This window comes from Hemitrygon akajei, chromosome 14 (assembly GCF_048418815.1).
Source record: "Hemitrygon akajei chromosome 14, sHemAka1.3, whole genome shotgun sequence".
NCBI classification, from domain to species: Eukaryota; Metazoa; Chordata; class Chondrichthyes; order Myliobatiformes; family Dasyatidae; genus Hemitrygon; species Hemitrygon akajei.
Window position 1 is genome coordinate 62,654,012 of NC_133137.1, and position 26,358 is coordinate 62,680,369.

Genomic DNA, 26,358 nt, shown 5'->3' on the forward strand with positions numbered 1-26,358 from the left:
TTTCCTACCTATGTCATTGATACCAATATGTATCACGACTTCTGGCCATTGAACTCCCCCTATAGAATGCAATGGATCAGTCTGTGACATCCCCGACCCTGGCACCTGGGAGGCAACATACCATCCGGGTGTCCCATTCACGTCCACAGTCTGCTCCTCTAGTTATGGAATCCCCTATCAATACTGCACTCCTCTTCTCTCCTCCCCTTACCTTCTGATCCAGCGGTTTCCCCCAGTAGGCTCCCGGGTCCCCCCAACAGTATCCAAAGTGGTATACTTGTCATTTTGATATTGAGGGGAATGGCCACAGGTGTAGTCTACACTCTACACTGGCTGCCTCTCCCCTTTCCCTCTCCTGACTGTCACCCAGGTACCTGCTTCCTGCAACTTAAAGGTGTCTACCTCCCTGTAGCTCCTATCTGTCACATCTTCATGTTCTTGTGCAAGTCGAAGGTCATTCAGCTGCAGCTCTAGTTCCTTAAAATGGCCTCTAAGGAGCTGCAGCTCGATGCACTTTGTGCAGATGTAGTTATCAGGGAGACTGGAGGTTTCCCAAATTTCCCACATTTCTCACAAGGAACAAACCACCACCTCCGGATCCATTCTCAGCACATTAGCTATGTACTAACAGAGAAAAAACTTATTAGAAATTTACTTATCTTGAACCTCCACCTGTTCTTGTCAAAGCCAGACTCTAACACTGCTCCAACTCCAACACATATACAGTATAGACTTGCAAGCCCATTGACATAAATGGATCATAATGCCTGAATATAGCATAGGCCAAGTCATATTTTTATAATGTTCAGACTGCAAATCTGGTTTTATGTCACTAATTAAACATTTCTCCTTTTACTTTATACCAGTATAATATTAATTTGATGCAATAATTAGACTGGATTAGGGTACCAGATTTGCTGATCAATGCCAACGCTTCTGCAAAGAAAGGCCATTGTACTGACTTTGAAACTCTGGGAAATCTACACTTGGACAAATGTGTCATGACATGTTGTAGCCCAAAGCCCCACAGAACAATCCGATGGCTCATTCTGTCAGTTCTGTCATTCTGACCCCTGTTGCAGGGGTCCTCCTGGATACCAGCAATGGAGCCTGGCCTCAGTCTCACCCTCATACTAAAGCATTGCCTCTCTGATCCTGTTCCTCTCCAAATTATAGAGCAAAGATTTCAGAATCAGAATCAGGTTTAATATCATTGGCATATGTCATGAAATTTGTTGTCTTTGTGGCAGCAGGACAATGCAATACATAATAATAGAAAAAAATGTGAATTACATTATGTATATATAAATATATCTTAAATAGATTTTCAAGTGAAATAAAAGCAGATTTGTAAAATATTATTCTTCATTTTAATTATTTATTTGATTTTATTTGTTTTAATTAATTCAATTTTAAGTTCTCTTGTGTTCCTGAAAGTCAAAGGAATTTTAAAGCATAGCATTAATGATACTTTTAAAGCCTTGTTCCCAGTGTCATTGGTTATCTGAAGCAGTTTGAAAATGTCCAAGATAGATCAGCAATTCAGCCTCTTGACTACACTGTGGAAAATCCTTTCAGTGCTAAAAACATGTAGGGAGACAGTGAGACTAATCTTCATCCAGGGAGTGATTCTTGTGGGAGTACTATTCTACTCTACCAAGATCTAGCCCATGGTAGTTAATATGACCACTGCATGCAGTTAATAATATTAGTGTTCACAGGCAACTATCATTATAAAGAAAATGTCTGTAATATTTTACAACTGTTATTTTTCTTTTGTTCCAGGGTTACATAATGAGAAAAGAAGATGATTCTTGCTGTGGGACATGTGTGGCCACCATGTGTATTATTAGTCTGAGAAATGGGACGTTGGTTAAGTTAAAGGTTAGTAACCATAGGCATGATTTAAATGCTTTACTTCAAAGTTAGAAAACTGTGGATTTAACCCTTCCTGCTGCTGTCTGTAATGAATGCGTACATTCTCCCCATGACTACATGGGTTTTCTCCTGATGCTTTGGTTTCCTCCCACAGTCCAAAGATACACTGGTTGGTAGGTTAATCGGTCGTTGTGAATTTTTCCATGATCAGAGTGGGACTAAATCGGGATGCTGGTGGATGTCATGATTCGAGGAGCTGGTTGGGCCTATTACATGCTGCATCTCAATAAATATATAAATTTAATCGTTCCCTACACATCACTTCTTTAAGTCCCAGAAACATCATTGTAAATTCTCCCAGTACTCTTTTAATCTTATTGATAACTTTCCTGTACATGTTTGAGAACTGCACACAAATGGTCCCACCAATGTCTTATCCAATTTCAACATAACATCCCAGCTCCTGTATCCAGCGTTCTGATATATTAAGGCCAATATGCCAAAAGATTTCTTTACCACTCTATCTACTCATGACAACACTTTTCAAAGAAGTATAGATCTGTATTCCCAGATCTCTGTGTTCTACCCTGCTGTTCACTTTGGAAGTCCTATCCTGGTTTGTCCTCCCAAAGCGCTTCTGTCATTTTTGAGCCCACTTCTCCAGCTGCAAGGCTTGATAGCTTTCCTTGCTGTCCACTATGCTCCCAAACTTGGTGTTTTCCACAAATTTATTGATCCAGTTCACTACGTTATCATCCAAATCATTAATATAGATGCAAGCAATCGACCCAGCACTGACCCCTGTAGCGTACCAATAGTTATACACTTCCATTCAGAGGGGCAACTACCCAGTACCACTCTCTGTCTTCTCCCGCTAAGCCAATGTTGAATCCAATATATACTTCATCCTGAATGCCAAGAAACTGAACCTTCTGGACTAGCTTCTCACTGCCTTTCCTTCAATAACTTTCTCTGTAACCTCCTTCAAAAAAGGTTGGTTTGACTCAAACTACCATGCACAAAGCTATGTTGATTATCCTAACCAGGCTCTGTCCGTCCAAGTACTTCTAGAGGTATATCCTATCTCTTAGAGTACCTTACAATAATTTTCCCACTACTGACATCAGGCTCACCAGCCTATGATTCCTTGGCTTATTCTTAGAGCATTTCTTAAATAACGGAACTACATTAGCTATCCTCTGGTCCTCTAGCAGCTCTCCTGTGGTTAAGAACATGTTAAATAGCTCTGCCAGGGCCCCTGAAATTTCCGCACTAGCCTCCCAGAAGATCCATAGGGACACCTTGTCAGATCCTAAGGTCTTATCTACCTTATTTAATAATAATAAATAATGATAATAAGTACTTTATTGATCCTGAGTGGGAAATTATTTTGGTACAGCGGCAATATTTAAAAACAGACTTAGCAATAATAATAATAAATACAACAATATTAAATCATTATAAAGTACATAATAATAATATACACAATAATTTACCAATGTGCAATAATAATGTACAAAATAATAAAACACAGACTATTGCACTATGATGTGCGTTCTCTGTTGCACAGAGATGAACTTTTGTATACACTTATTACATTTAGTAGGGAAAATTTTCAGGACTGTAAGCAGCACCTCTTCTATAATCCGGATTCAGTCCATAACGCCGCTACCGTTTTATCTCAGTTCCATAGACTCTGAGCCTGTTTCCCGAGAAAATACAGATGCAAGAAATCCATTTAAGATCTCCCCCATTCAAATCCATACATACTGTAGATTTGTATGCTGATATTCAAGTGGACCAATTTTGTCCCTTGCGATCCTTTTATTCTTAATGTATCCACAGAAATTCTTGGGATTCTCGTTCAACTTATCTGCCAGAGCAACCTCTTGCTTTCTTTTAGCCCTCCTGATTTCCTTCCTAAGTGTTCTCTTACATTTCTTATACTCCTTACATGCCTCTTTTTTTTTTTCCTTGCTGTCTATACCCACTAAGCACCTCCTTTTACTTCTTAACCAAGTCCTTAATATCCCTTGAGAACCAAGGGTAACTAAACCTGTCGGCCTTGCCTTTTCTTCTAACAACTCATTATTCCCTCCCGCTCCAAAACACGGAACCCAGGGACACTCAGCTGCTAGTCTTGCCCTTCCTTCCAAGTCTCGCTAACGGCTACAATATCAGAATTCCACATACTGATCAATGATCTAAGATCATCTGCCTTGCCTACAATACTCCCTGCATTGAAAGTCAGAACAGCCTTTGTTGGTCAACCTTTCAGTTCCTGTCTTTGTATGTAGGTTTAACGTGCACTTTTCCCACTAACCATCCACTATCTGCCCTGGTACTCTGGTTCCCATCCCCCTAAACCTCTAGTTTAAACACCCCACCCTCACCCCAGTGCAGCCCTAGCCAACCTTCTCACAAGGCTATTTGTCCCCTACCCCAGCTCAGGTCCCACCTTGCCTGGAAGAGAGCTCAACAATCCAAAGTTCTGAAGCCCTCCCCCCGTATCAGTTCCTTAACCACTTGTTAAATTATACTATCTTCCTATTTAAAGCCTCACTAGCAGAATGGCATGAGTAGCAATCCTGAGATCACCACCTTAGAGGTCCTGTCCATTAATTTAGCACTGAGTTTACTTTTTGGGACCTTGTCATCCTTCCTGCCTATGTTGTTGGTACTGACAAAGGCCACAGGCTCTGACTGCTTACCCTCCTCCTAAAGACTCAATCGAGATGTTCCTGACCCTGGTAACATGCCAACCAGCAATCTCCATCTCATCCACAGAACCCCCTGTTAGTTCCCTATCCAATGAATCCCCTAACACTACTACTTGCCTCTTATCCTACCTTCCCTTCTGAGTCACAGAGCCAGACTCATTATCAGAGACTTGTGGCTTTTCTCTACTAAGTCTAACCACCTTCCATCCCCCAACAACAGTATCCAAAACAATATATATTTGTTATTGAGGAGAATGGCTACAAGGATATCCTACTCTGGCTGCCTGCACAACTTCCCTCTCTTGCCGGACATCCAGTTACCCGTGTGCTTCAGTTATGTGCAGCCACCTCCCTCTATGTCCTATTAATCAACCCCTCCATCTCCCGAATGGTCCAGCGTTCATTCAGCTCCAGGTCTACTTCTTTAACATGGTCAGTAAGAAGCTGCAACTGGATGCACTTTTTGCAGGTGTAGTTGTCAGGCATACTGGACGTCTCCCTGCATTCCTACATCTCAACTATCCTGATACTGTTCTAAGTGTGCTACAAGAATGAAGGGAACTTACCTTAGCATCTGCCTCTCCTCGCCAAAGCCTCTTGAGCCAAAGCCTCAGCTGCCCACAGTAACACTACAGCTGCTCCAGCAATGGCTGCTCCAGTTAAACCCAATATTTTTATTGGCCCTTGCCAAGTGCCTAATAACTCAAATGATCTTCGGAAATCCTGCCAGGCTCCACTTACTTCTTTCTCTCTCTGGCGCTCTACCATTGGTATCAAGTTCAATATTTATTTCCCATCCAACATGACTAAAATCAACCTTTTGAGCTCTTACATTATTCCTTGAGAAATTTTCTTGTATGCAAATTTTTCAATTTATTACCAAAAAATAGTTATACTTATTTAAAAAATTACTTATCTGGCAATAACTTTGAAATATCCTGTAAGGCCCCATGGATTTTTTTTTTGATAAACATGAATAACATTATGTTAACATTCACTATGTAAACTTAAAACAAAATCATTCAGTTATAAACTTTCAGAGCTTCAACTGGAGGTTTTAATATGTATATGAAGAAAGCATCTTGTTTCAACAGTCGGATGAAAGCTTCCAAGATAACTGTGACTCGTACAGATGCAAAGTGAATGAAAGAGGAGAATTTTCGACAGAAAAGCGAACAACACTCTGCATGCCTTTTGATGAGCAAGGATGCAAATCAGGAGGGGTAAGGAATCAATGTGCTCAGTATCTGCAGATGACAGGACTTGGCGAAACTCAGTCTGTCAGACAGAAAACTGTTCAGTGTTAGCATTGCGACTGGCTTGTGTCCATCACTGTAGAAGGTTAGGTAAAGCGATCAGTTCGACGGCTGTAGATCATTCATTTCAGGAAAAGCCTCTCAGAATTGTTTTTGGGAGAATCCAATATTTACTTACCTGGCTGAGACCTGAATTTGCAAGTTGTTGGAAGAGTTTCCTGACATCAGTTTTAATCCTCCAGTCCTTACAATTTGGATGTTTAACCCTGTTTTGACCCTGTTCAGTAGAAACAAGCTAAATTTCTGAAACATGATTGTGTCTTCAGCTTTGATGTTTCTTGACGTAAAGGGAATATTTACTCTGAAGTGTTTTTTCATTGGCTATCCTGGTGGCAGGGTTAAAACTCAGCCAATCCAATAGCTCCCATGGTCCACTCTGGCAGTCTTAATAATTAATGCAGTGGACTGGTGCTAAATTAAGTTTCTTCCAAACAGCAAAGGTTTCAAGCAGGTGTGGATGCTGTGTGCTGTGGAAGCCAGTAGGTTTACCTGCACAGAGGCATGATGAAACCTTAGAGTTTGAAATGACTGAAGTGCATGGAGGGGCCATCTTTAGAATCAAGTCCTCATGCCAAATAGTTAAGTAAAGGTAAACATTTATTTTGCTGCCTCTTATATATGAATCTGATTGGTTGCAGACTTTTGGTTTGGGAATATCAATGCCTGCACAATCCCTACCTCACGAAGTGGAACTCCATCCATCAATATATTGAGTCTGTTCAGGTGGTCAGTCACCCCATATCTTGTGGCAGAGAGGCTCCCTTTGCAGATCCTCTACATCATAGTGAGGAAGCACCAGAGAGTACACTCAAGTTTTTGTGTTGGCATGCTAACTGTAATGAATATCAGCCTCAGAGTATTTCAGTAATGGAAACAGATGGCACCACTTTTACTTCACCCACAGTAGCATTGCTTTCCAACTGTGTAACAGCTTGCAATTGCCATCTAATCATAACTGTGTTTACCAGGGGTTCCCAACCTTTTTTATAGCATGGACCCCTACCATTAACCAAGGGGTTCTGAGAACAGTCCCAATACTAGCAAGCAAGGAATTGATTTCTAAATTGTAATAGTAATACTCAGGAGGTTGGTCAGCATCTGAGGAGATGGAACAGAATTGATGCTTTGGCTTTGTGACTTTTTGTTAGAACTTTTATTTGAGAATTGTAGCATTTGCATTGTTTGCTTTTCACTTTCTTTTTAAGTAAAGCTGATGGATTACATTTTATAAACTTTAATACATTTGTTCTCTCTCTTGGCTTGTAGGGTGAGAAAGTACGTGTGGACAGTTCCTGCTGCTTCACCTGTGAGTAATTATGCAATCATTTTGTAGCTATGATGTTTTGTTGTATAAAACTGTATTTAAAACTCTATACATTTATAAACTTCACACATATTGAGCAGTAGGCATTATTTAGTATATTGGATAATTGTGGGTCACCATTGTGAAGAGAGAATTGAGTGGTTAGAGATTTCCTCATTAAAATGGAGGAAGTTACAGGAAAAACAAAGGAAAACTGTATTAAGGTCTTCAAAATGACTGAAAGTTATGTTTAGACTACTGTTTCCAGGTTACCTATGCTGTTTTTCAGCAAGGGGAAAGAAAAATCTACTCCCACATCAAAGAGTCTTCTGGTGTTCTAGGGTCACATCAGCTTTCTCGATTATCTTGAGATCTGACGTCTTTGTTTACAGGTCCTGCCGTGTTTGCATAAAGCACCACTAGAGAATCAATTGTTCATGAAGGTTAATTATCTTTGCACAATGGTTACACTTTGCCTTTCAAGAACTGGAACCATCCTTGCTGCCCTTCCTGGATAATGTTTCACCCTACTGGTGGCCACCTTCTGGTCATGAAGATATGATTTCATGAGAATGGGCTTAATGCCCCTATGTGATTGTGATCACATCCCAAACAAAGCACTAGTTTACAAACGTCATTGATATGGTGGGATTTCCAAAAACTTAGTCCCTATGACATGATATATTTTACCTTCTGATATCTTAATGACAATATCCACTTATTATATATCATGATGGATTTTAAAATTCCTAATATTTTTGCATTCAGGCAAATACAAGTCAGAACTGTGCAAAAAAATAAATCGTTTGATTAAAAGGATTGTCAAGGACAACTGTGTAACTGAAGGCGATGTCAACATCCATCATTGTGAGGTACTACTTCCTATATAGTTTACTACTTTTTTGGTTATGTCACTTTTCTCTTTGCACTACAATATCGGGCATTGAGTTGGGTACACTGCCAGCAAGTGGAGTTATGACTGTTTTTGAAAGTTTGCCTTCCTACTTCCACATCTTTTCCAGAAGTATTGAATAAATATAGAATGAGCTGGAATATCCAACTGCTTGTACATTGAGCCATAGTTACAGAGTGATACAGCATCAACATAGGTCCTTCAGCCCACTGACTCAAGATTTCCATGTCACTTAATCCCATTTGTCTGTATTTGCCCCATATCCTTTCAAATGTTTCCTCTTCATCCACCTGCCCAAATGCTTCTTAAATTTAACATTTTTCAATGTTTAAGAGAAGTTTGGATAGATTCATGGATGGTATGGAGGGTGATGTGAATAGGCAATGTAAATGGCTCAGCACAGACTAGATGGGCTGAATAGCCTGTTTCTATGCTGGACTTTTCCGTGACCCTATGGCTCCAAATGCTGTTGATGTACCTGCCTCAACCAGCTTATTCCATACAGTGATCACTCTTTGGGTGGAAAAAGTTGCAATTGTTTATTATGCTATTCGTGCTGTCATTAGTCAATTCTTTCATCTACGTTGAGAAATCTGTTCTTTAACTGCTTTGCTGTCTGATCTGTTTTCCCCAATAGCCATTCTTAAATCTTTGGTTGTACAAGATACTATGCAGATGCTGGAAATCTTGAGCAACACGCACAAAATAGAGGGAAATGAACAGCTGGTATTTCTGGCTGAGACCCTTTTCCCTTCTCCAGAAATACTCGACCCAAAACGTTGAGTGCTTATTTATCTCCACAGATGCTGCCTGACCTGCTGAGTTTCTCCAGCAGTTTGGGTGCATTATTCAAGATAATACATACATTATTTTTCTGAGATCACGTTGCAGAAAAATCAAATTTGAAATTAAATAATTTTATTAGAAACAAAGTACTATATCAAATAATGAACACATAAATAACTAATAATACAATATAATCAGGATATGCACAAACACGGCCACAACAGCATTTCTGCAAACATATGGTACTCATCACTAAATCACTAGTTAACCTGGGCTTTAACCACACCTTAGATTCAATATGCAACAATCGCAAGTTCCTTCTAGCTGCCATGCAAATAATGATTAAGTATGCATAAATGGATGCTCTTTGTATAACTTCCCTGGTGCAGGCTATTGACCCTCTCCTACCGCAGACACAAATTGTCTTCTGACAGACAGACTGCCAAGCATGTAAATTATGGACAGCTGTATTTAATTAAGCCTGTAGTAAGCAGGAACTTGTGTATTGCAGGTTCTATACTAGATACAATTTTTAAAAAATGTTGAAAGTACTCTGTAGGTCAGGCAGCATCTCTGGGAAGAGAAGCAGAGTTAAAGTTTCAAGTTGAATATCCTTCATCAGAATTTCTCTATGTGCATATTATCCTCTAGATCTGGGTGTAGAACACCCTGTGATATCCCCCACAAACTAAGTTCCAGAGATTTCTGACTTAAGTTGAATTCCCAGGGCATGCACACATGGAAGCCCTGAACTTGCTGGACTCCACAAAGGACAATTTTTGCAGTGCATGTTACAGTGAAGGGTGTATTGTGCACATAGCAGTAGTGTGTAGTGCAATGGCAAAGCACACCCACTGCTAACAGTGACAGCTTGCAAGTATACTCGGTATCAAAGGGACCATTTTAACATGCACAAATACAGGTTATTAGCATTCACTTTAATAGAACTCTTCCACTCTGGATTTACCTCAGGAAAGTTGAAAACAACCACAAGTCTTTAGATGATCAGATTAAAAGAGATTATTACTGATGGAACTGAATTCTCAACAGACTGTTCTTTGTGTTAGTGGAATTCTTTTAGGCAATAAATAAGTTCTTTTTCCTAACCCTGTTAGCAGGTTTAGGTAATGCAAATGACTTTTTTCTATTCCCGATAATACAGTCGATAATGTGCATGGAGTTCATTAAAGAAATGAAAGACAACCAGTTTTCAGCAATATTAAAGCACAAAGTTATATATCTATAATTGAGAGTTTTATTTGAAGAGTCAAACTCCCTTCAGTAATTAAATTCAACAACCAGAATCATCTGTTTGTTCTCCACCTATGATGGCTTAATTGGAAGAAACTGAGGGCTATTAAGTCCACTTGCTTGCACATGTTCCATAGATTTAGCGCTATATTTATACACCATAATTTAGTCTTCAATTCTCTTAGGTTTCCACACAGCAATTTTAATGGAGGGGTTGATAAACTGTTTCTCTTGCAAATGCCATCTCCAAGGAGCACTTGGCACTGGACCACCCTCTGTGGGTCACTGATTCACACATCTCAGAGGAAAGAGACAGTGAGGAACATCAGTCACGTTCCATTGCACTGTACCATTGTATGTCCCTGCTTCAGTACACCACGTCACCTCTGTGTGAAATTTATCACTGTAGAAACGACCAATATATTACCAATTTATAACATTGTAATAATCCAGAAAAAGGCTTGGGTTCTGTTTAGCTACTGAGCAAAGTGAATGTTGTAAATGCTTATCGGGCTATTTCAGCATAGACAGTTGATAGGAAAAAGTGCAGATGTTGGAATGAAAATTAAAACCAGGAAGTGTTGGAGAGAGTCATCAGGTCAGGCAGCATCCATGAGTAGAGAAGCAGAGGTGACATTTCAGTTGGGACAGTTCATCGGAACTGTCTGGTACTGTTTCTGGTATTTTAGCAGATAATAAACAAAATCTGCAACATCAACCCAGTGAACTGGACAATAGTCTCAAGTGATGATTTGACCTGAACTTTCCTAAGAAATATTGTGAAGGCATCAATGATTCTACATAACTGCTGGAAAACCAGGATTTTTCTGCAGAAACACAGATATCCCAGGATGAATGAAACTCAGGAAGTGTTTCCCCATTCAGTTCAATAGACAAGAAAGCCTAGAAGGGGGCCAAGTTGAGAATCAATTAATTTTAGATCTTTTCTATTGTTTGGCTGCTAAATAGTTCATGTTTTAATAGTTTTTTATTACTTTTTATTTTATTTCTTTGAATATTTTAATTACTTTTCAGAATGGTTTACAAGTTTAAATGCTTTAAATGTTTCTTGAGCAATTCTTTAATAAATGTCTGGGGCCTTTGGTAGTTCCAGCTAAGTCATGGGCCTGGCTTTGTTGGCTATTGAAGATTCCTTTCAGAGTTACACACACAAAGTTATAGAGGAAATCAGCAGGTCGTGGTTGCATCTAGGGAGAGGAATAAAGAGCCAATGTTTCGCATTGAGACCCTCCATCGCGACTCTTCCTGAAACATGGACTCTTTATTCATCTCCAAAGATGTTGCCTGACCTCCTGAGCTCCTCCAGCAGCATTTTATGGGTGTTACTCTGGATTTCCAGCATCTGCAGAATATCGTGACGGTGGCTATGGGATTTATTCCTGGACCCACCACATGATCCAGTAATGGCCCTGTAGATGTAAAGGGTCTTGATCAGGTTGTTGCTAAATACCAGGCAGGTAGCCGCTGACGGCAAATTCTGGCCTCTTTATCTTTCAGTGTTTTACTTAAATTACAGAGTATTTTTATTCTATTGTGTTCCCAATGGGAAGCAATGCTCAATAGTAATGTGTTCCAGAGAAATTAACTTGAGTACCATAGTCCTACATATAACGGTGTTGCCAAAAATGATTGAATGTGTCATAACATGGGTTCCCACATACTGCCACCACACCCAGTCCAAGAGTAAAAGAGAAAATGCTGGAAGCAGTCAGTAGGTCAGGCATCATCTGAAAAGAGAATCAGAGTTACCACAACCACAAGAAGATTTGCAGATGCTTGAAATCCAGAGCAACACCCGCAGAATGCTGGTGGAACTCAGCAGGTCAGGCAGCATCTATGGAGAGGAACAAACAGTCGATGTTTCAGGCCAAGACGTCAACTGCTTATTCTTTTCCATAGATAATTCCTGATCTGCTGAGTTCCCCCAGCGTTCTGTGTGTGTTGCATCAGTTACAATTGCAGCTCTAAGACACATACAAGTTTCTGTTTTTGATTCAGATTTCCAGCATCTGCTTTTCACAACCAGTCCAGAATTTCCTAATCTCCGTTTTTTTTCCAGTCAATTTTCAAAAAAAAAAAATCCGGTGTTTCTCATGATCCTATGATTTTCTCTTGGATATGCCCGTAGCGGTATCCAGGGTTTATTTCTAAAGTAATTGAATCCAGGACAACCCTGTACAGTTGATGACCTTAATTTCAGTTCTCCCTCCAAGCACTAATTTGCAACAGGAGTATGGGTGAGAAAATTTAACCTCTCTCTACCCTTTTAAGAATATTTCCATTCATGTTACAACCATTTTGTACCTCACTGGCATGCTATAAATTTATACTGGATGCCATTCCTCATTTTTTGGCAAGCTGTTTGAAGTAAAACTTCTGTAGGTAAAAAAATTAATTCGGTTATATCAACATCATCAACACAATTCAACCACTTACATCCAAATGCCACAGCAAAAAGGCCCATGTCTTTTAAAGTGCTTCAAAGTCGTTTCACGTTCGCTGCTTCACCTTGGAATATGACTTTATTTTAAATGTTCCAGATGTGCTATTTTTAGCGAGACTTGTGACTGTGCTGCATATTTTGCTGGGTAATTATTCAGACCCATAAAGATGCCTTGTTACACGACGCACTACCAGATCTTACCAGTGAGGGGCACTGTGCAAGGTCAATGGGATGATAAAACTGGATATTATTCAATATGGAGATGATAAAAACTAATTGTAAATCTTTTTCTTCCCATTCATTCACACATAGACATGTCCATGTGTAAGTGCATGCCTGTTCACACATGTATTTAACCATATGTTCCAGCACTATGGAACATTCGGTTTACATTAGAGATGTTGCTTTTTTATGTACGTAGCCAATCAAAGCACTGATACTTGGCACTGTTTAATGAAGAGAGCAAGTTGTACCTCACAGCTAATATCATTACGAGGGATCAACTGGAAATGTGAGCAGATATTCCAATTTATTTGGAGATACAGGTGCTGATTTTCTCTCTGTTCATATCCAAAACATAATTACAAAATTCTAGTGTACCTCACATTATTAGTTCAGTTGAATTTTTCAGAGCATGTATCGGTGGTGTTCGTCCTTGCTAAACATTACTTACTAGCTGTTGGACTGCATCTATCTAACACAGGACAAGAGCAATGCAAATTAAACTTGGTTTTAGCAGCCATAATTGATCAAGCTTGTATATAAGCATCTTATGTATTTACATTTATTGGGCCTTTTTATTATTGTGATATTTATATTATGGTTTTTTTGTGCTGAATCAGATCCAGAGTAAGAATTACTTCATTCTCTTCTACTCGTGTGTGCTGGAAGTGACATTCATGAATCTTGAATCACAATCACCCACTCTGCAACCTGCAATCCCAGTCCCCACTTCTTCACACATACATGCCATAAATGAGTGTGCACACAAATGCAGAATCATTTGTGCACACTCAGTCACTAATACAGACACTTGCATATACTCAAATGTACACACACAGAAATGCATACAGACTCATGTGTATTCATACAAGTACAACGATACACACACCTAGTTTTGTGCACATACACTCTTTAATATATACACATTCATCCTCACAAGCAGTGTCTGACACACAAACTTTTCTCACTTGACAGCACACACATGCACTACCACTCTTACAACCATGCACAAAACTTATTGACACACATATTCTTCCACGTTCCCTCTTTCTCGTTACGTACAAACACAGTCATTCATAGACACTCGCACACACTCTCCCATTCCCTGTCGCTCTCTCTCTCTCACTCGTGCACAAAATTGTGTATCTATTATTCATACATGCAAGTGCAAACTTCAACTTTCCACTAGGTATATACATTCTGAAATCTGCATTAAGGTACAAAATCAAATTCTGTATCAAAACAAAATTTTGAAATCTAGATTAAAGTAAAATGATGACAGAAAGACAACCTACATTGTATTCCATGTCTCTAATCAGGTGTCCCGAAGTATCTTACAACTAATAAAGTACTGTAGGTCTCAGATGTAATCACTGGTGTGGGAGATGGTGACTAATGACACCAATTCAGGCAGCAGACTGCAACAGTTTAGTGATAATAACCAAACAATTTTTTTCTTCCTGAGGAAGTTGGTGGATAAATATCAGATGGGAAAACTCCCCTGCTCTTTGAAATTCTGAGACAGAATATGGGATCTCAGATTATGGCTCACCTGAATGATGAGCCATTTAAAACTGAGGCGGGTAGAGGGTTTATACAGATGTTGTAAACTATTAGATTTCTTCATTTCCTCAGGGTCCTCAGTTGTTAAAGGTGCTTCAAGCTGAGTCAATTTTGGTTACCTGTATAAACAGAGGACATAAGGATGAGGCTTGATACTTTACATTGGTGATTCCATTCAATGGTGTGAACAGGTTTAAGTTTCCATATAGCCTCCTTTTGTTTCTATAATCTTCCTTCAGTTGGGTGATCATATCTGCATCTCCAATATTCTATAACACCAAAAGCAGTCCAATTAGTTTCAAGATTCATTTCAGAAAAATAACAAACTTGTGGATGGAATAATTCAATTACGGTCCTATCTCCAATAACAAAACTGGATTCAGTCTTTACCATATCAAAGCCTTTACCTTGCAGCTGTTCAGCTGGTGATTCCTTCTGTTTTTCAGGGGCACTGTCTGAGTACATATGGCTACTCCTTGCAGAAGAATGAGATTGAAAGCGAATGCACCTGCTGCTCAGCAAAAGCAACTGTGCCCATCCTGGTGCCTCTGCGATGTCAGAACGGAACCCTGATTCAACACACAGTAATGGACGTGCAGGAATGTGGATGTGCTGCTCATAACTGTAAATAAATGAACTGAAACATGTTGAAGGCATTACCGGACCTTTTGAGCAAGAAATTCTATTATTTCAAGTTCAGAGTTTAACTCCCAGTTCCTTGTTGCTTTACAAGTGATAGTATCCAACCTAATGTCTCTTGCATGGAAAACATTCATTGTAAATATGACTAATTGCAAATTCTTGCTTTGTTGCTGAAGTAACAGTTCTGAATTAATGTCCTATTCACCATATAAACTATGTTGGTTTCAAATTTACACAAATGAATGCAAATAAAACTCATCTGTAGGGTTGAACCACAAGTAGTGATCAGTAGATCTTTAGTTTGGTATTAAGGAAGCGTTAAGGTCATTTCAAACACCTGAAGCCACCATTGGCGCAAATGAGCTCACAGAGTTACCTTTACATCACACTCTCCTACACATGCAGCTCAAACTTTCCTTTTGATGTGTGAATTAAACCGTTTAGAGAGCCACTACTGCAATGTCTTTCTGCTATTTGTTTGAGTTCAGCAGCACAAACTAGAATGTAGGCTTTGGATTGAGACATAGATGAGTGAGTTTCCCACCTTTGAACTCTTCAAATAATGACAGGCTGGCTCCATTTTGTGGCATTTGATACACGCTCTTAGATAGAGACTTGGTGAAGTATCAGCACAAGCTGGAATCAGGACTAATGTGGAGTGTCTGTGGCTAATGTTTCACTAAATGGCTTCAACATTACTTAAACTTCTCTAAGTAGCTGAAATTTTACCATAGTTCTACTGGGATTGTAGATGACAATGAATCCATTTATAAAAATGCTCATTATTGCTCAAATTGAATTTATGCTTACATTATTAATTTAGTTCAAGTATTACAGGCTAAATAGTATTTGACAAAATTGTGCTTTTTTTGGTTATTAAAAACAGTTCAGTCAGGAGAAGCAAGCATCAGTTTTTGGTCTTGATAAAACTCAGCTGAATTAAAAACATCAGTAATAATATGTTCAAAGTCACATTAACATTAAAATTTCTCATTGTCCAACATCCCAAAACCAGATTCCTTTAGCTTTTCCCCTTTAACTGCTATCTATGGTATAAAGGCACATCAAAGCTTTAAACTGGTCAAGGTCAAGGTTGTTCTGGTTGCAGTTAGTTGTTTTATTTATGGAGCTTGTCAAACTTAAAGGTCTGTAAAAAGTTAATCTACTGCACTTGAGCAGTGGCGTGGCTTTCATTCCATAGATCACAGACTAATTAGAAAATAAATGTGCTTTTCTTTTTGTTCCAGTGCTTATATTTGGCAGGCTAAATTAAAACATAAAAAATAGTGAATTAATCATGCCATTTAGTTTAACTTTTTGCCCTTAAATGGTTTGAAAGGGTGTTACATCTATTGAGTTTTGTGCCACCCACTAAATATGACAAAGTAGCTTGCAAACATTATTGGGATGTCTTAAACATTCTAGGCCTTTAGGTAGAGAAGTTATGCAGTCATTAAAATCCCTTGGATGTACATGCTTGCACACACTTGTGCTACTTGCAATGAGAAAGAAAAGAAGACAGCATAGAAAAATGTAAGAGTGTTGTTAACAGAATGAAAGGAAGAATTCTGAAAATATTATGTATTTACGGCAATTCACACAACATGCTGGAGGAGCTCAGCAGTTCAGGCAGCATCTATAGATGGGAATAAATAGTCAACATATCGGGCCGAGACCGTACATCAGGTCTGGAAAGGAAGGGGGAAGAAGCCAGAATAAGAAGGTGGGGAAGGAGAGGAAGAAGGACAAGGTGAACCTGGGAGAGGGGAGGGGATGGAGAGCAGCAGACTTTGGGTGAAATGGAAGATAAAGATGAAATGAGGGCATGGAGTGGTGGGCTGAAGTGGGGAGGAGTTGGATATGATAAGCAGGCTTGAATTTATTGGTTTCAATCAATTGTAAAAATGAAACAGATATGTAAGTCTATTTGCATTTATTTTACCCATTGATAAAACTTCATGCTTGCTAATAATATAGAAGCTATCATCTATCTGGCTTCAAGAATGTCACATGTGGCTTTCAAAATGCATCCTAATAAAGAATGACATTTTTCCTCATCGCTGTTCTTTGAACAACCACTGTCAAAATGACAACAGAAAATTTTGGAGCCTCTTTCTTTGTCCAAAAATATTCACAGACCAGATTAACTTCAAAACTCCTGTTTTTGCTTGCAACCACATTGCTACTTCCCTTCAAGCAATGCAGTCTTTGTTAAGTAAAGCTAGACATGCACAGTGTTGGCTTGGCCCTGTACAGATGTGTGTGGTTAGTTTTGGCAGCACACAACGAGCATTCAAATCAGCAGACAATAAGATTAGCTGGTCGATGGTGTAGCGGCCTCTGCACATGGACTTCAAGGCGCGTGGCCCCGGGTCGAATCCAGCCGGCCCCTTGCACACTTTCCATCCATGCTGGGTTGAAACAGAGACAGCCAGATGCTAAAGTAATGGCAAGGTTGCCACCTAACGCACCACAAGGCTCAGAGAGGAACAACAATGAACAGTAAGATGCTTGCATGTAGGCTGCTTTGGAAACACCAAGAGCGGATTAATGAAATCAGACATCAAGAACATTGCAAAGTCCTTTGGAGCTATATTTTGTATTTAATTGCACCCATATTCTAATGACTGCTCCACATGTGCCTTGGCATTTATTGAGAGTGTGAGGCAGAAATATGTAAAGGCAGAGATCTCACCTTAAATCCAATGCCCAGTAAATCTTATATCCAATCCTCAGTACTTGACTGGAAATCCTCTTAAACCCAGTGACTAAAATGGCATTTTAACTCAGTGGCACAGTAGCATAATGGTTTGCACAATGCTTTACTGTACAGGGGATCCGGGTTCAATTCCCACCACTGCCTGTAAGGAGTTTTTATGCTCTCCCCATGACCGCGTGGGTTTCCTTCGGCTGCTCCGGTTTGCTCCCGCAGTCCATAGCCGTACTGTTGGTAGGTTGGACATTTTGCTGAAGCAGCACTATAGTCATTTGATCTTCAGTTGCCCCTAGAGTCCCAGTTGTGACCAGAACATCCTATTTATCTTGCTGGTAGCCGTTTTCAATGGACCCCATTCTCTGCCAATATTACAATGAAGTTTTGAGTTCAAAGTTCAAAGTGAATTGAATATCAAAATACATATATGCCATCATATACCGTCCTGATATTTGTTTTCTTGTGGGCATACTCAGTAATTACAGGAACCATAATGGAATCGATGAAGAACCACACCCAACTAGACAGACAAACAAGCAATATGCAAAATTCAACTCTGCAAATGCAGAAGAAAAAAGAAATAATGATAATAATAATAATAATAATAATAATAATAACAATAATAATAATAATAATAAATAAACCAGCAATAAATATTGAGAACAAGAGAACTCAAGAATATCAAGTCCTTAAAAATGAGTACATAGGTTGTGGGAACAGTTTGGTAATGGGCAAGTGAAGTTCAGTGATGCTATCTCCACTGGCTCAGGAGCATGATGGTTGAGGGTTAATATCTGTTCTTGAACCTGCTGGTGTGAGTCCTGAGGCTCCTGTATCTTCTTCTTGATGGCAGCAGTGAGAAGGAAACATGACTTGGATGGTGGGAGTCCTTGATAATGGATGCTGCTTTCCTGCGGCAGTGTTCCACGTAGATGTGCTCAATGATGGGGAGGGCTTTACCTGTGATGGACTGGGCCATATCCACTACTTGTAGGATTCTCCATTCAAGGGCATTGATATTGCACTTCTTTCCATACCAGACCGTGATGCAACCAGTCAATATACTCTCCACTACACATCTATACAAGTTTGTCAAAGTTTTAGGTGTCATACTGAATCTTCACAAATTTCTATGGCTGTGCTTTCTTCGTAATTTCACTTACATGCTCTGAATTGATAACACTGAAGAATTTGAAGTTTCTGACCCTTTCTACCTCTGATCTCTCCCCCGATTTCTTCCTCCTGTAGTCAATAATCACCAGATTTTCAATCTCTTTCCTATATGCTGATTCATCACCACCTTTGATTTGGTCAATGGCAGTGGTGTTGTCAGAAAATTTAAAGATGGTATTGGAGCTTTTGCTTAGCCTCACAGTCATAAGTGTAAAGCGAGAAGAGCAGGGGACAAAGCACACAGCCTTGAGGTGCATCTGTGCTGATGGAGATCATGGAGGAGATGTTGTTGCTAATTTGAACTAAATAGGGTCTGCAAGTGAGGAAATCAGGATACAATTGTACAAGGAGCTATTGAGGCCAAGGTCTTGAAGCTTGTTAGTTCTTTTTGAGGGGATGATGTTATTGGATGCTGAGCTGTAGTCAATAAAGAGCATCCTGATGTTTGCATTTTTGATGTCCAGATGTTTCAGGGTTAAGTGAAGAGCCAATGAGATGGCATTAGCTCTGGGCTGATGTGTTTCATTACCAACTTCCCAAAACACTTCATCACGTTGAATGTAAGTGCTACTATATGTCAGTTTACAACGATCGTGAATATTGGTCACTTGGGAACTTGGGATGAGGGCTTTGATGTAGCAGTATTCATTGAGCTCAGCAATTAGTTTGTAAATGTTTCATCGCCAGTTGAAATAATATCCTCAGTGTGCAGTTGTTGATGTTCCTCTCCAGGAGTGCTCACGTTTATATTGCCTCCACACCCCTGTACACTTGCCTCGGTCCTGATTGGCTACCCCTTCTGTTGACCTTTGAATTCTATAGGCTCACGTTTCCTTGGCTCATTGGAGTTCAAAGATGGCATCTATTTGATATATTTGTTTATGGAGTTATCAGAAAAGAACAACACTTCTAAAAAATTCTCATGCCTGCTTTGTGTTCATCTGCGCCAGAATCCCAGTTACAGTGGTGTCCTACTCGGTGCTACAGGTTAAATACTGATGGTAATTGGGCAGAGATTTCTCCATACAAGCTTGATTGAAATCCCTGACAATGATGTGAAATGTGTCAGGATGGACTGTTCCTTGTTTGGTAATGGCAGCAGGCGGTAACTCCAGTGCCAGATGGAGGTACGTAAACCACACTCAGGATCACGGAGGAAAAAGCTCTTGGTAAATAGAATGGTCATCACTTAATCATTAAATATTTCAGGCCGGGACAACATGAGTAAAACCACTACATCAGAGCACCAAAGAGGGTTTATCATGAAACACATACTCACATCTTTTGCCCTTTCCAAATCAACAGTTTGGTCCATTATGTGTATAGCGAAACCTTTGGGTCTGATCACTGAATCCAGCATGCTTGGAGTGAGCCATGTCTCGGTAAAAGACCGAAGACAGCAATTTCTCATTTCCTTCCAATACAGCACACTTGCACTTAGGTCCTCAATCTTGTTCTCTGGCAATGCTGGATAGTGGGAGTCTCCTTCTGTGTTTCAGTCTGGCTTGGAGTCCCCTCCCACCACCCACTTCATTTCCAGCCATGACAATGAACATTTGTCTGCTTATAGGTGCCGTACCTGCTTGCTTAACAGTTAAGTCCACCAAGCCTTTCAGAAGTTACTGAAATCGGTGGTTCACTAAGAAAATGTAAATAGTGAAAATTATTAGGGACCGCTTACTGCCATCCTATGAGGTATGAAAAACAAGTTGTCTCCTGAAAGTTTTCCAGTAGTACTTTCTGAAGAATAGAGCTCTCTCAGTGTCACTCCCTTATCAATCTAAAAGATTACCTACTGTGTGTTGCCTTCTGCAATAACAGTAACCCATTCAATGAGCCATACTTAAGGTAATTCCTATCGGATTATCCTGAAGCATTATTACTTTGTGTTATTGTTACAAATGTTTACTTTTGGTTTGCTACTTTTTTTGAATAATACCTTATACCAGGGTTTCTCAATTGGGGTTCTGCGAGAGATTGTGATTTAAAAAAAGTAAACAATATTTTTTGAACATGCAATGCTAAAACTGGTAGTGGTTGAGCAGACCCAGAAGTAATCTCGTTAGAGGTCTCTCAGCCTGGTATGGCAGTGTGCAGTTAGACCATGTTTATTTCATTGAGTCCACTCTCGGTTTTTGATGGGGAGATGGGGAGGCTGTTGATAATTGGTGAGTGCTGCACTGCACGGAAGGGAGGACGGTAGGCTAATGAGGAGCATGAAGTGCAATTTCTAAGCATTGAATGGACTTGTCTATTTTTATTTTTATTAACCCCTGTTTGACAGACATGTCTGATGGTCCAATGTAGCGATTTTTGAATTACAATCTGCTGAGTCATTTCACTGCACTAGTGCAATAATGGACACAAAGCAAATCTGTCTTTACTATGAAAGCTACTTATCAACGGGTTTTACATGTACTAGTGATCCAAGTCGTCCTGTTCCATTGTGCCTACTCTGTAGCAAACAAGTTACAAATGTAGCAATGGCTCCAGAAAAATTGAAAAGACACTTAACTGTAAATCACAGCCATATAACTCATTAATGTGCTGATTATTTTAAATGGCTGTTGGAATCTCAAAACAAACGGAGTAAAGCTTTGTTAATATAGTCGTAGTCAGTAAAAAGACCCAAGGAGCAAGATATTTAGTAGCAGAATTTATTACCCAGAAAAGGAAAAGTCACACAGTTGATGATAACCTAATAATGCCAGCATGGAAAATTATAGTGGGTAAAATGCTAGGACAAGATGCAGTTTGAGAAATTGAAAAGGGTTTCACTCTCAATGATAATGATGGCTGGTTCTTCACTTGTGAAGATCAGGAGGGAAGAAAAGTCCTCAGGAGTGATGGCACGATCATTGGTGACTGTAGAGGCCAATTCTGGATCTGCAGACACTGGAAGAGTAGGGACATGGGAACAGCTGGATGTGGGTGCTTTCTGTATGTCTCCTCTTCTCTTCAGCAGTCACTTTTCTGGATTCCTCAAAGTTCTTGGCTACGCCGTGGATCAGTATTCTCCTACGGTTTCTGTCACAAGCTAGCTGCTGCCGCTGGTGGACCTCAACATTTGCCTGCAAGCTCCTGCTTAAGTTGGTCTTTGTACCTCCTGCATGAGGCACCACGATCTCTCGAGCCCTGATAGAGTTCTCTGTAGAGTACTGCTTTCGGTAACCCGGAGCTGTCCGTGTGGGACATGTGGCCTGGCCAGCGATGCTGCCTGAGCAGCAAAGTGATTTGATTGCTTGGAAGTTGAGCTTTCTCCGGGACCTTGCTTTTGGAGACATGATCCTTGCCGGTTGATACCCACGATGGAGCGAAGGCAACAGTCATGGAAGTGCTCGAGCAACCGGATTTGGGTACAAGATCCAGGCTTCGGAGCTGTACAGCAGTGTTGTGACAATGGCAGCTCTGTACACCTGGATTTTTGTGGACAGGATCAGCTGGTAATTCTTCCGCACGTGTTTCTGGAGGTGCCCAAAAGCACTGCTAGCTCTGGCAAGTTGATTATCACTGTCCCTTACTACCGTAGCGTCTTTGGAGAAGACGCTGCCCAGGTAGGTGAACTGCTCAACCGTGGTGAGAGTGTGGTCGTCAATAGTGATCTGACATGGTTGGTAAATGCCATGAGGGGCTTCTGATGGAGGATCATTGTTTTCGTCAGACTGACTGTTAAGCCAAAAGCTCTTGACACCTTGGTGAACTGTAATTGCAGTTTGTAACATGTCCTTTGTGTGACAGAAGAGCACAGTAATCCACATAGAGAGGCTCCAGAATGGGTTCTTGCATGTTCTGGTTCAGGTGAGAAGGCAGCCATTCTCAAACAGTATGATAAGTTGACATATTGATGGCATGTCACAGGATGCTGAAGAGGTTTTTTGTGATAAACTGAAAAACAACAGCTTCTTTATCCAATTTAATGAGTCAACAGATTTCACCAATAAATGTCATGTTGTAGCATTTGTAAGATTTGTAAATGAATGTAAATGAAATTCAAGAAAACATTTTCTGTTGCAAAGAGTTGCCTGAAACAAGGAAAGGCCAAGATATATTTAATATTTTTTCTTCATATCTGGAAAGAAAAGGTCTGTCTTGGAGGAATTGTGCTGCCATCTGTACTGATGGTGCCCCATTAATGGTTGACTCCATAAGAGGTTTCATTTCTCTTGTAAAAAATTCTGACATTGTCACAGCCCACCACTTTCTTCACAGAGAGGTGCTGATGTCAAAAACTCTTGGAGATGAAATGAAAAGAATTCTGGATGATGCTACAAAACTGGTTAGCTTTATTAAACAAAGATCACCTCACTCGAGAATGTTTAAGAAACTGTGTGAAAACCTGGACAAAGAGCACACCAGTCTTCCACTACATAGAGAACTATGGTGGTTTAGCAGAGGAAGAGTTCTCAACAAGGTGTTTGAGATGAAAGGTGAATTGTAGGAGTACTTTTAAGACCAGATATTGCTCAGCCAGATATTGCTGAGTGCTTTGAAGATGAAGAATGGCTGCAGAAACTAGCCTACTTAGCAGACATTTCTCATCATATGAACCAGTTGAACAAGTCTCTGCAAGGCCCTGGAGAAAATATTTTGACTTCAAATGACAAAACTCTTAGATTTAAAGGGAAACGGAATCTTTGGAAAAATCATGTTGCAAAAGGAAATTGGTACTGCTTGGACTTGAGAGTGAGGAAGGATCAGAAAGTCTCACATCCCATTGAAAACAACCTGGAAGAACTACAGAAAATTGAACAGTAATTTTTCTCTGTTTCAACACAAGTGTATGACTGGTTGAGGGATCCTTTCTCCGAATCTTCTGCTCAGCCTGAGAACTTGACTTTGAGAGAAGAGAAAAAACTTCGTGAGATGCAGTCTGATCATGCTCTCAAGATGAGAATTATTGACCTGCTCCTGGACAAGTTCTGGATTTCTGTGAAAGAAGAGTATCCTGCAATTCATAGTAAAGCAATGAAAAATTTGCTGCAGTTTTCAACTTCCTACTTATGTGAGCAAGCTTTCTCTTGTTTAATAAGCATCAAGAGCAAGGATAGAGATTGTCTCATTTCAGCTGAAGCTGAAACCTGTGTGTCCTTATTTCATTCAATTCAGAATTGAGTATTTATGAAGCAAAAAGCAAGCACACGTTTCACATGCTAGGCCTATATTTGAGCCTGATCATGTCACTTAGTAAGGAGGTGTTTCTTTCAAAGCTTTGTATAAAATTGAGTCTTAAGCTGTATTTTTATTCCTATTGCTTTGACTAATGGTTTTTAGCAACTTTATTTATTAACATGGTCAATAAATTTTCATGTTGTAAATAGCATGAATTAAAATCAATTCACAACCTTTATTTAAATTACAGTCCCCGGGTTATGTACGAGTTCCGTTCCTGAGTCCATCTTTAAGTCGGATTTGTACATAAGTCGGAACAAGTACATCCGGTATTATTTAGTGTCAGTTAGTCAAACGTTTGTCTTAGTATATAGTATATATTTTACCTTTCTATGCATATAAAACACTTAAGAAACATACGTATTCCAATAATTAAACCACTGAGTTGCTTAGTAATAATTGTAGCTTTCATCGGGGCAGGGCCTTTCACATGCTCCATTATTCTCACTTTATCCGTTATCCTTTAAAATTGTTCCAATCGTTGGCCAACTGTAGCCTAACACTTTATCAATGACCGATGGCATTTCACCTCTTTCCAAACACTTTATTATTTCCACTTTATTTTCAATCGCGATCGCTTCCTGTCAATGGAACAGAAACACTGCGGGTGGCCGGTCCCGAGCTCCGCTGGCTCCCAAGGTCTGCTGGGTCCTAAGGACCACCGCACTGAGACAGGTTAAATGGGACAAGTGGAGGCTGTGCTGGGTTTGGGTATTTGATCATCCACAATATTCCGCGTGGGAATTTAAACTGGAGGTGGCAGTGTTTTTTTTAACGAGGTCGAGTTGCGAGCTCGACATCTACCCGGCACGGGAGAGGCCTGTCACTAGATTGAACTCAGAAACCTCTGTTCTCGAGACCGACTGGAACAGTGAGGGCGGAGTCAAGTGAATCTTACTAAGAAACATTTAAGCCAAATACAAAGTTACTCAATACAGTGTCAACGGCAACGACTTAAAATGGCAGACGGCGTCGCGATCTGACTTAAAATGGCGGACGGCGTTCTCCTTCCTCGGTTCGTAAGTATGAGTTGTCTGTAAGTCGGACGTTCGTAACTTAGGGACTACCTGTAAATCTACCGTGTCTGCCTTCAGAAAAATTAAATCCCATTTTGGCTTAAGCCAGTTATTTAACTTAAATTCATTATGGTTGCTTTATGAGTTTTAAAAATTTATGAAAGGGAAAGAAAGAGATTAAATTCAAGAAAGCCTAACTACCTTTAATTTTCAAGAAAGGTTGGCTAAAATTTCATTCTCTACTCAAAAGAACATTGGCAATTATTTTTGGATTATTATATCTACAACTTTCTGATCACTAATGCAGGGGGTCACCAACCTTTTTTGCACCGCAGACCGGTTTAATATTGACAATATTCTTACAGACCAGCCAACGGGGGGTGGGGGAGGGGTAGTGTTAATCACGACGGGAATTCAGCGATACCTGAAGGGGGTTTCTTATATCCACTCTATTCCGCAATTTTCGTGGCTCTCAGCGCTTGTTTCTGTCCTGCTTGCTCACGTCTTTTCCGCTCAAAAAATTCAATGGGTTTGTCTTTAAGTGCAGGGTGCTTGGACTCAAGGTGCTGAAGCAGTTTTGAGGGCTTCATTGCCTCATTAGACAGCCACTGGGGCTGAACTCCAGCCTCCCACCCGCCCGCTGCCTTGGCCAGGTGCGGCTGGTCGTGGGTGGGGGGCGGTGAGAGGACAAGGTAAGGACCGGAGGTCCCCATGCCTAGGCCGCAGTGGTCGCAGTCCAGAGACAGCGACTGACCGAGCGAGGAGTGCGACAGGGCACACGCCCGACCCCCTTGTAGGATCTATCGGCCGACAAAAGTTTGGCTCGAGGGATGACTTTCAGTAGATTGCAGCGAGGTAGCTGCTCTGCTACTTACGAAACCCTGAGCCCGAATTAGGTCGTCTGCAAATATTTTAGCACGAAAATTCGGCGTGCTAAACAGGTTTAGAGGCGGCGCCCATCTGTCCGCGCTCCAGGCCAGTAGCAATGGCACTTCTTGCTGGCTGGTTACCCGAGGCCAACCAGTGATCCCTGGCGCTAGTGTATCACTGCATTCAGGCGACTGATGACCTCGCGTGGGTAATGACCATGCGTGCGTTCAAGTTCAACAGTGGGCTTGACGGAATGAGGAAAGGTGCAGCTGACTCATATTGTTTCATATCGCCAAATCATATTGGTTCCTCGCAGTCCGGTGCTTGGGGACTGCTGCGCCTATGTACCGGGAACTGTA

General features: G+C 40.4%; 1 protein-coding gene across 1 annotated transcript in view; it reads left to right on the top strand.

Annotated features, from left to right (window-relative positions):
• The window catches only part of vwf (von Willebrand factor), a 122,608-nt gene extending 105,493 nt beyond the window's left edge, over positions 1-17,115 (top strand). Inside the window, exons 48-52 of the mRNA XM_073066229.1 lie at positions 1,786-1,884; positions 5,693-5,821; positions 7,181-7,220; positions 7,986-8,089; positions 14,863-17,115. Of these exons, the coding sequence (XP_072922330.1) occupies positions 1,786-1,884; positions 5,693-5,821; positions 7,181-7,220; positions 7,986-8,089; positions 14,863-15,048 (558 nt within the window). The 3' untranslated portion in view covers positions 15,049-17,115. The remainder of the gene's footprint in view (positions 1-1,785; positions 1,885-5,692; positions 5,822-7,180; positions 7,221-7,985; positions 8,090-14,862) is intronic.
• Positions 17,116-26,358: the final 9,243 nt, after the last annotated feature.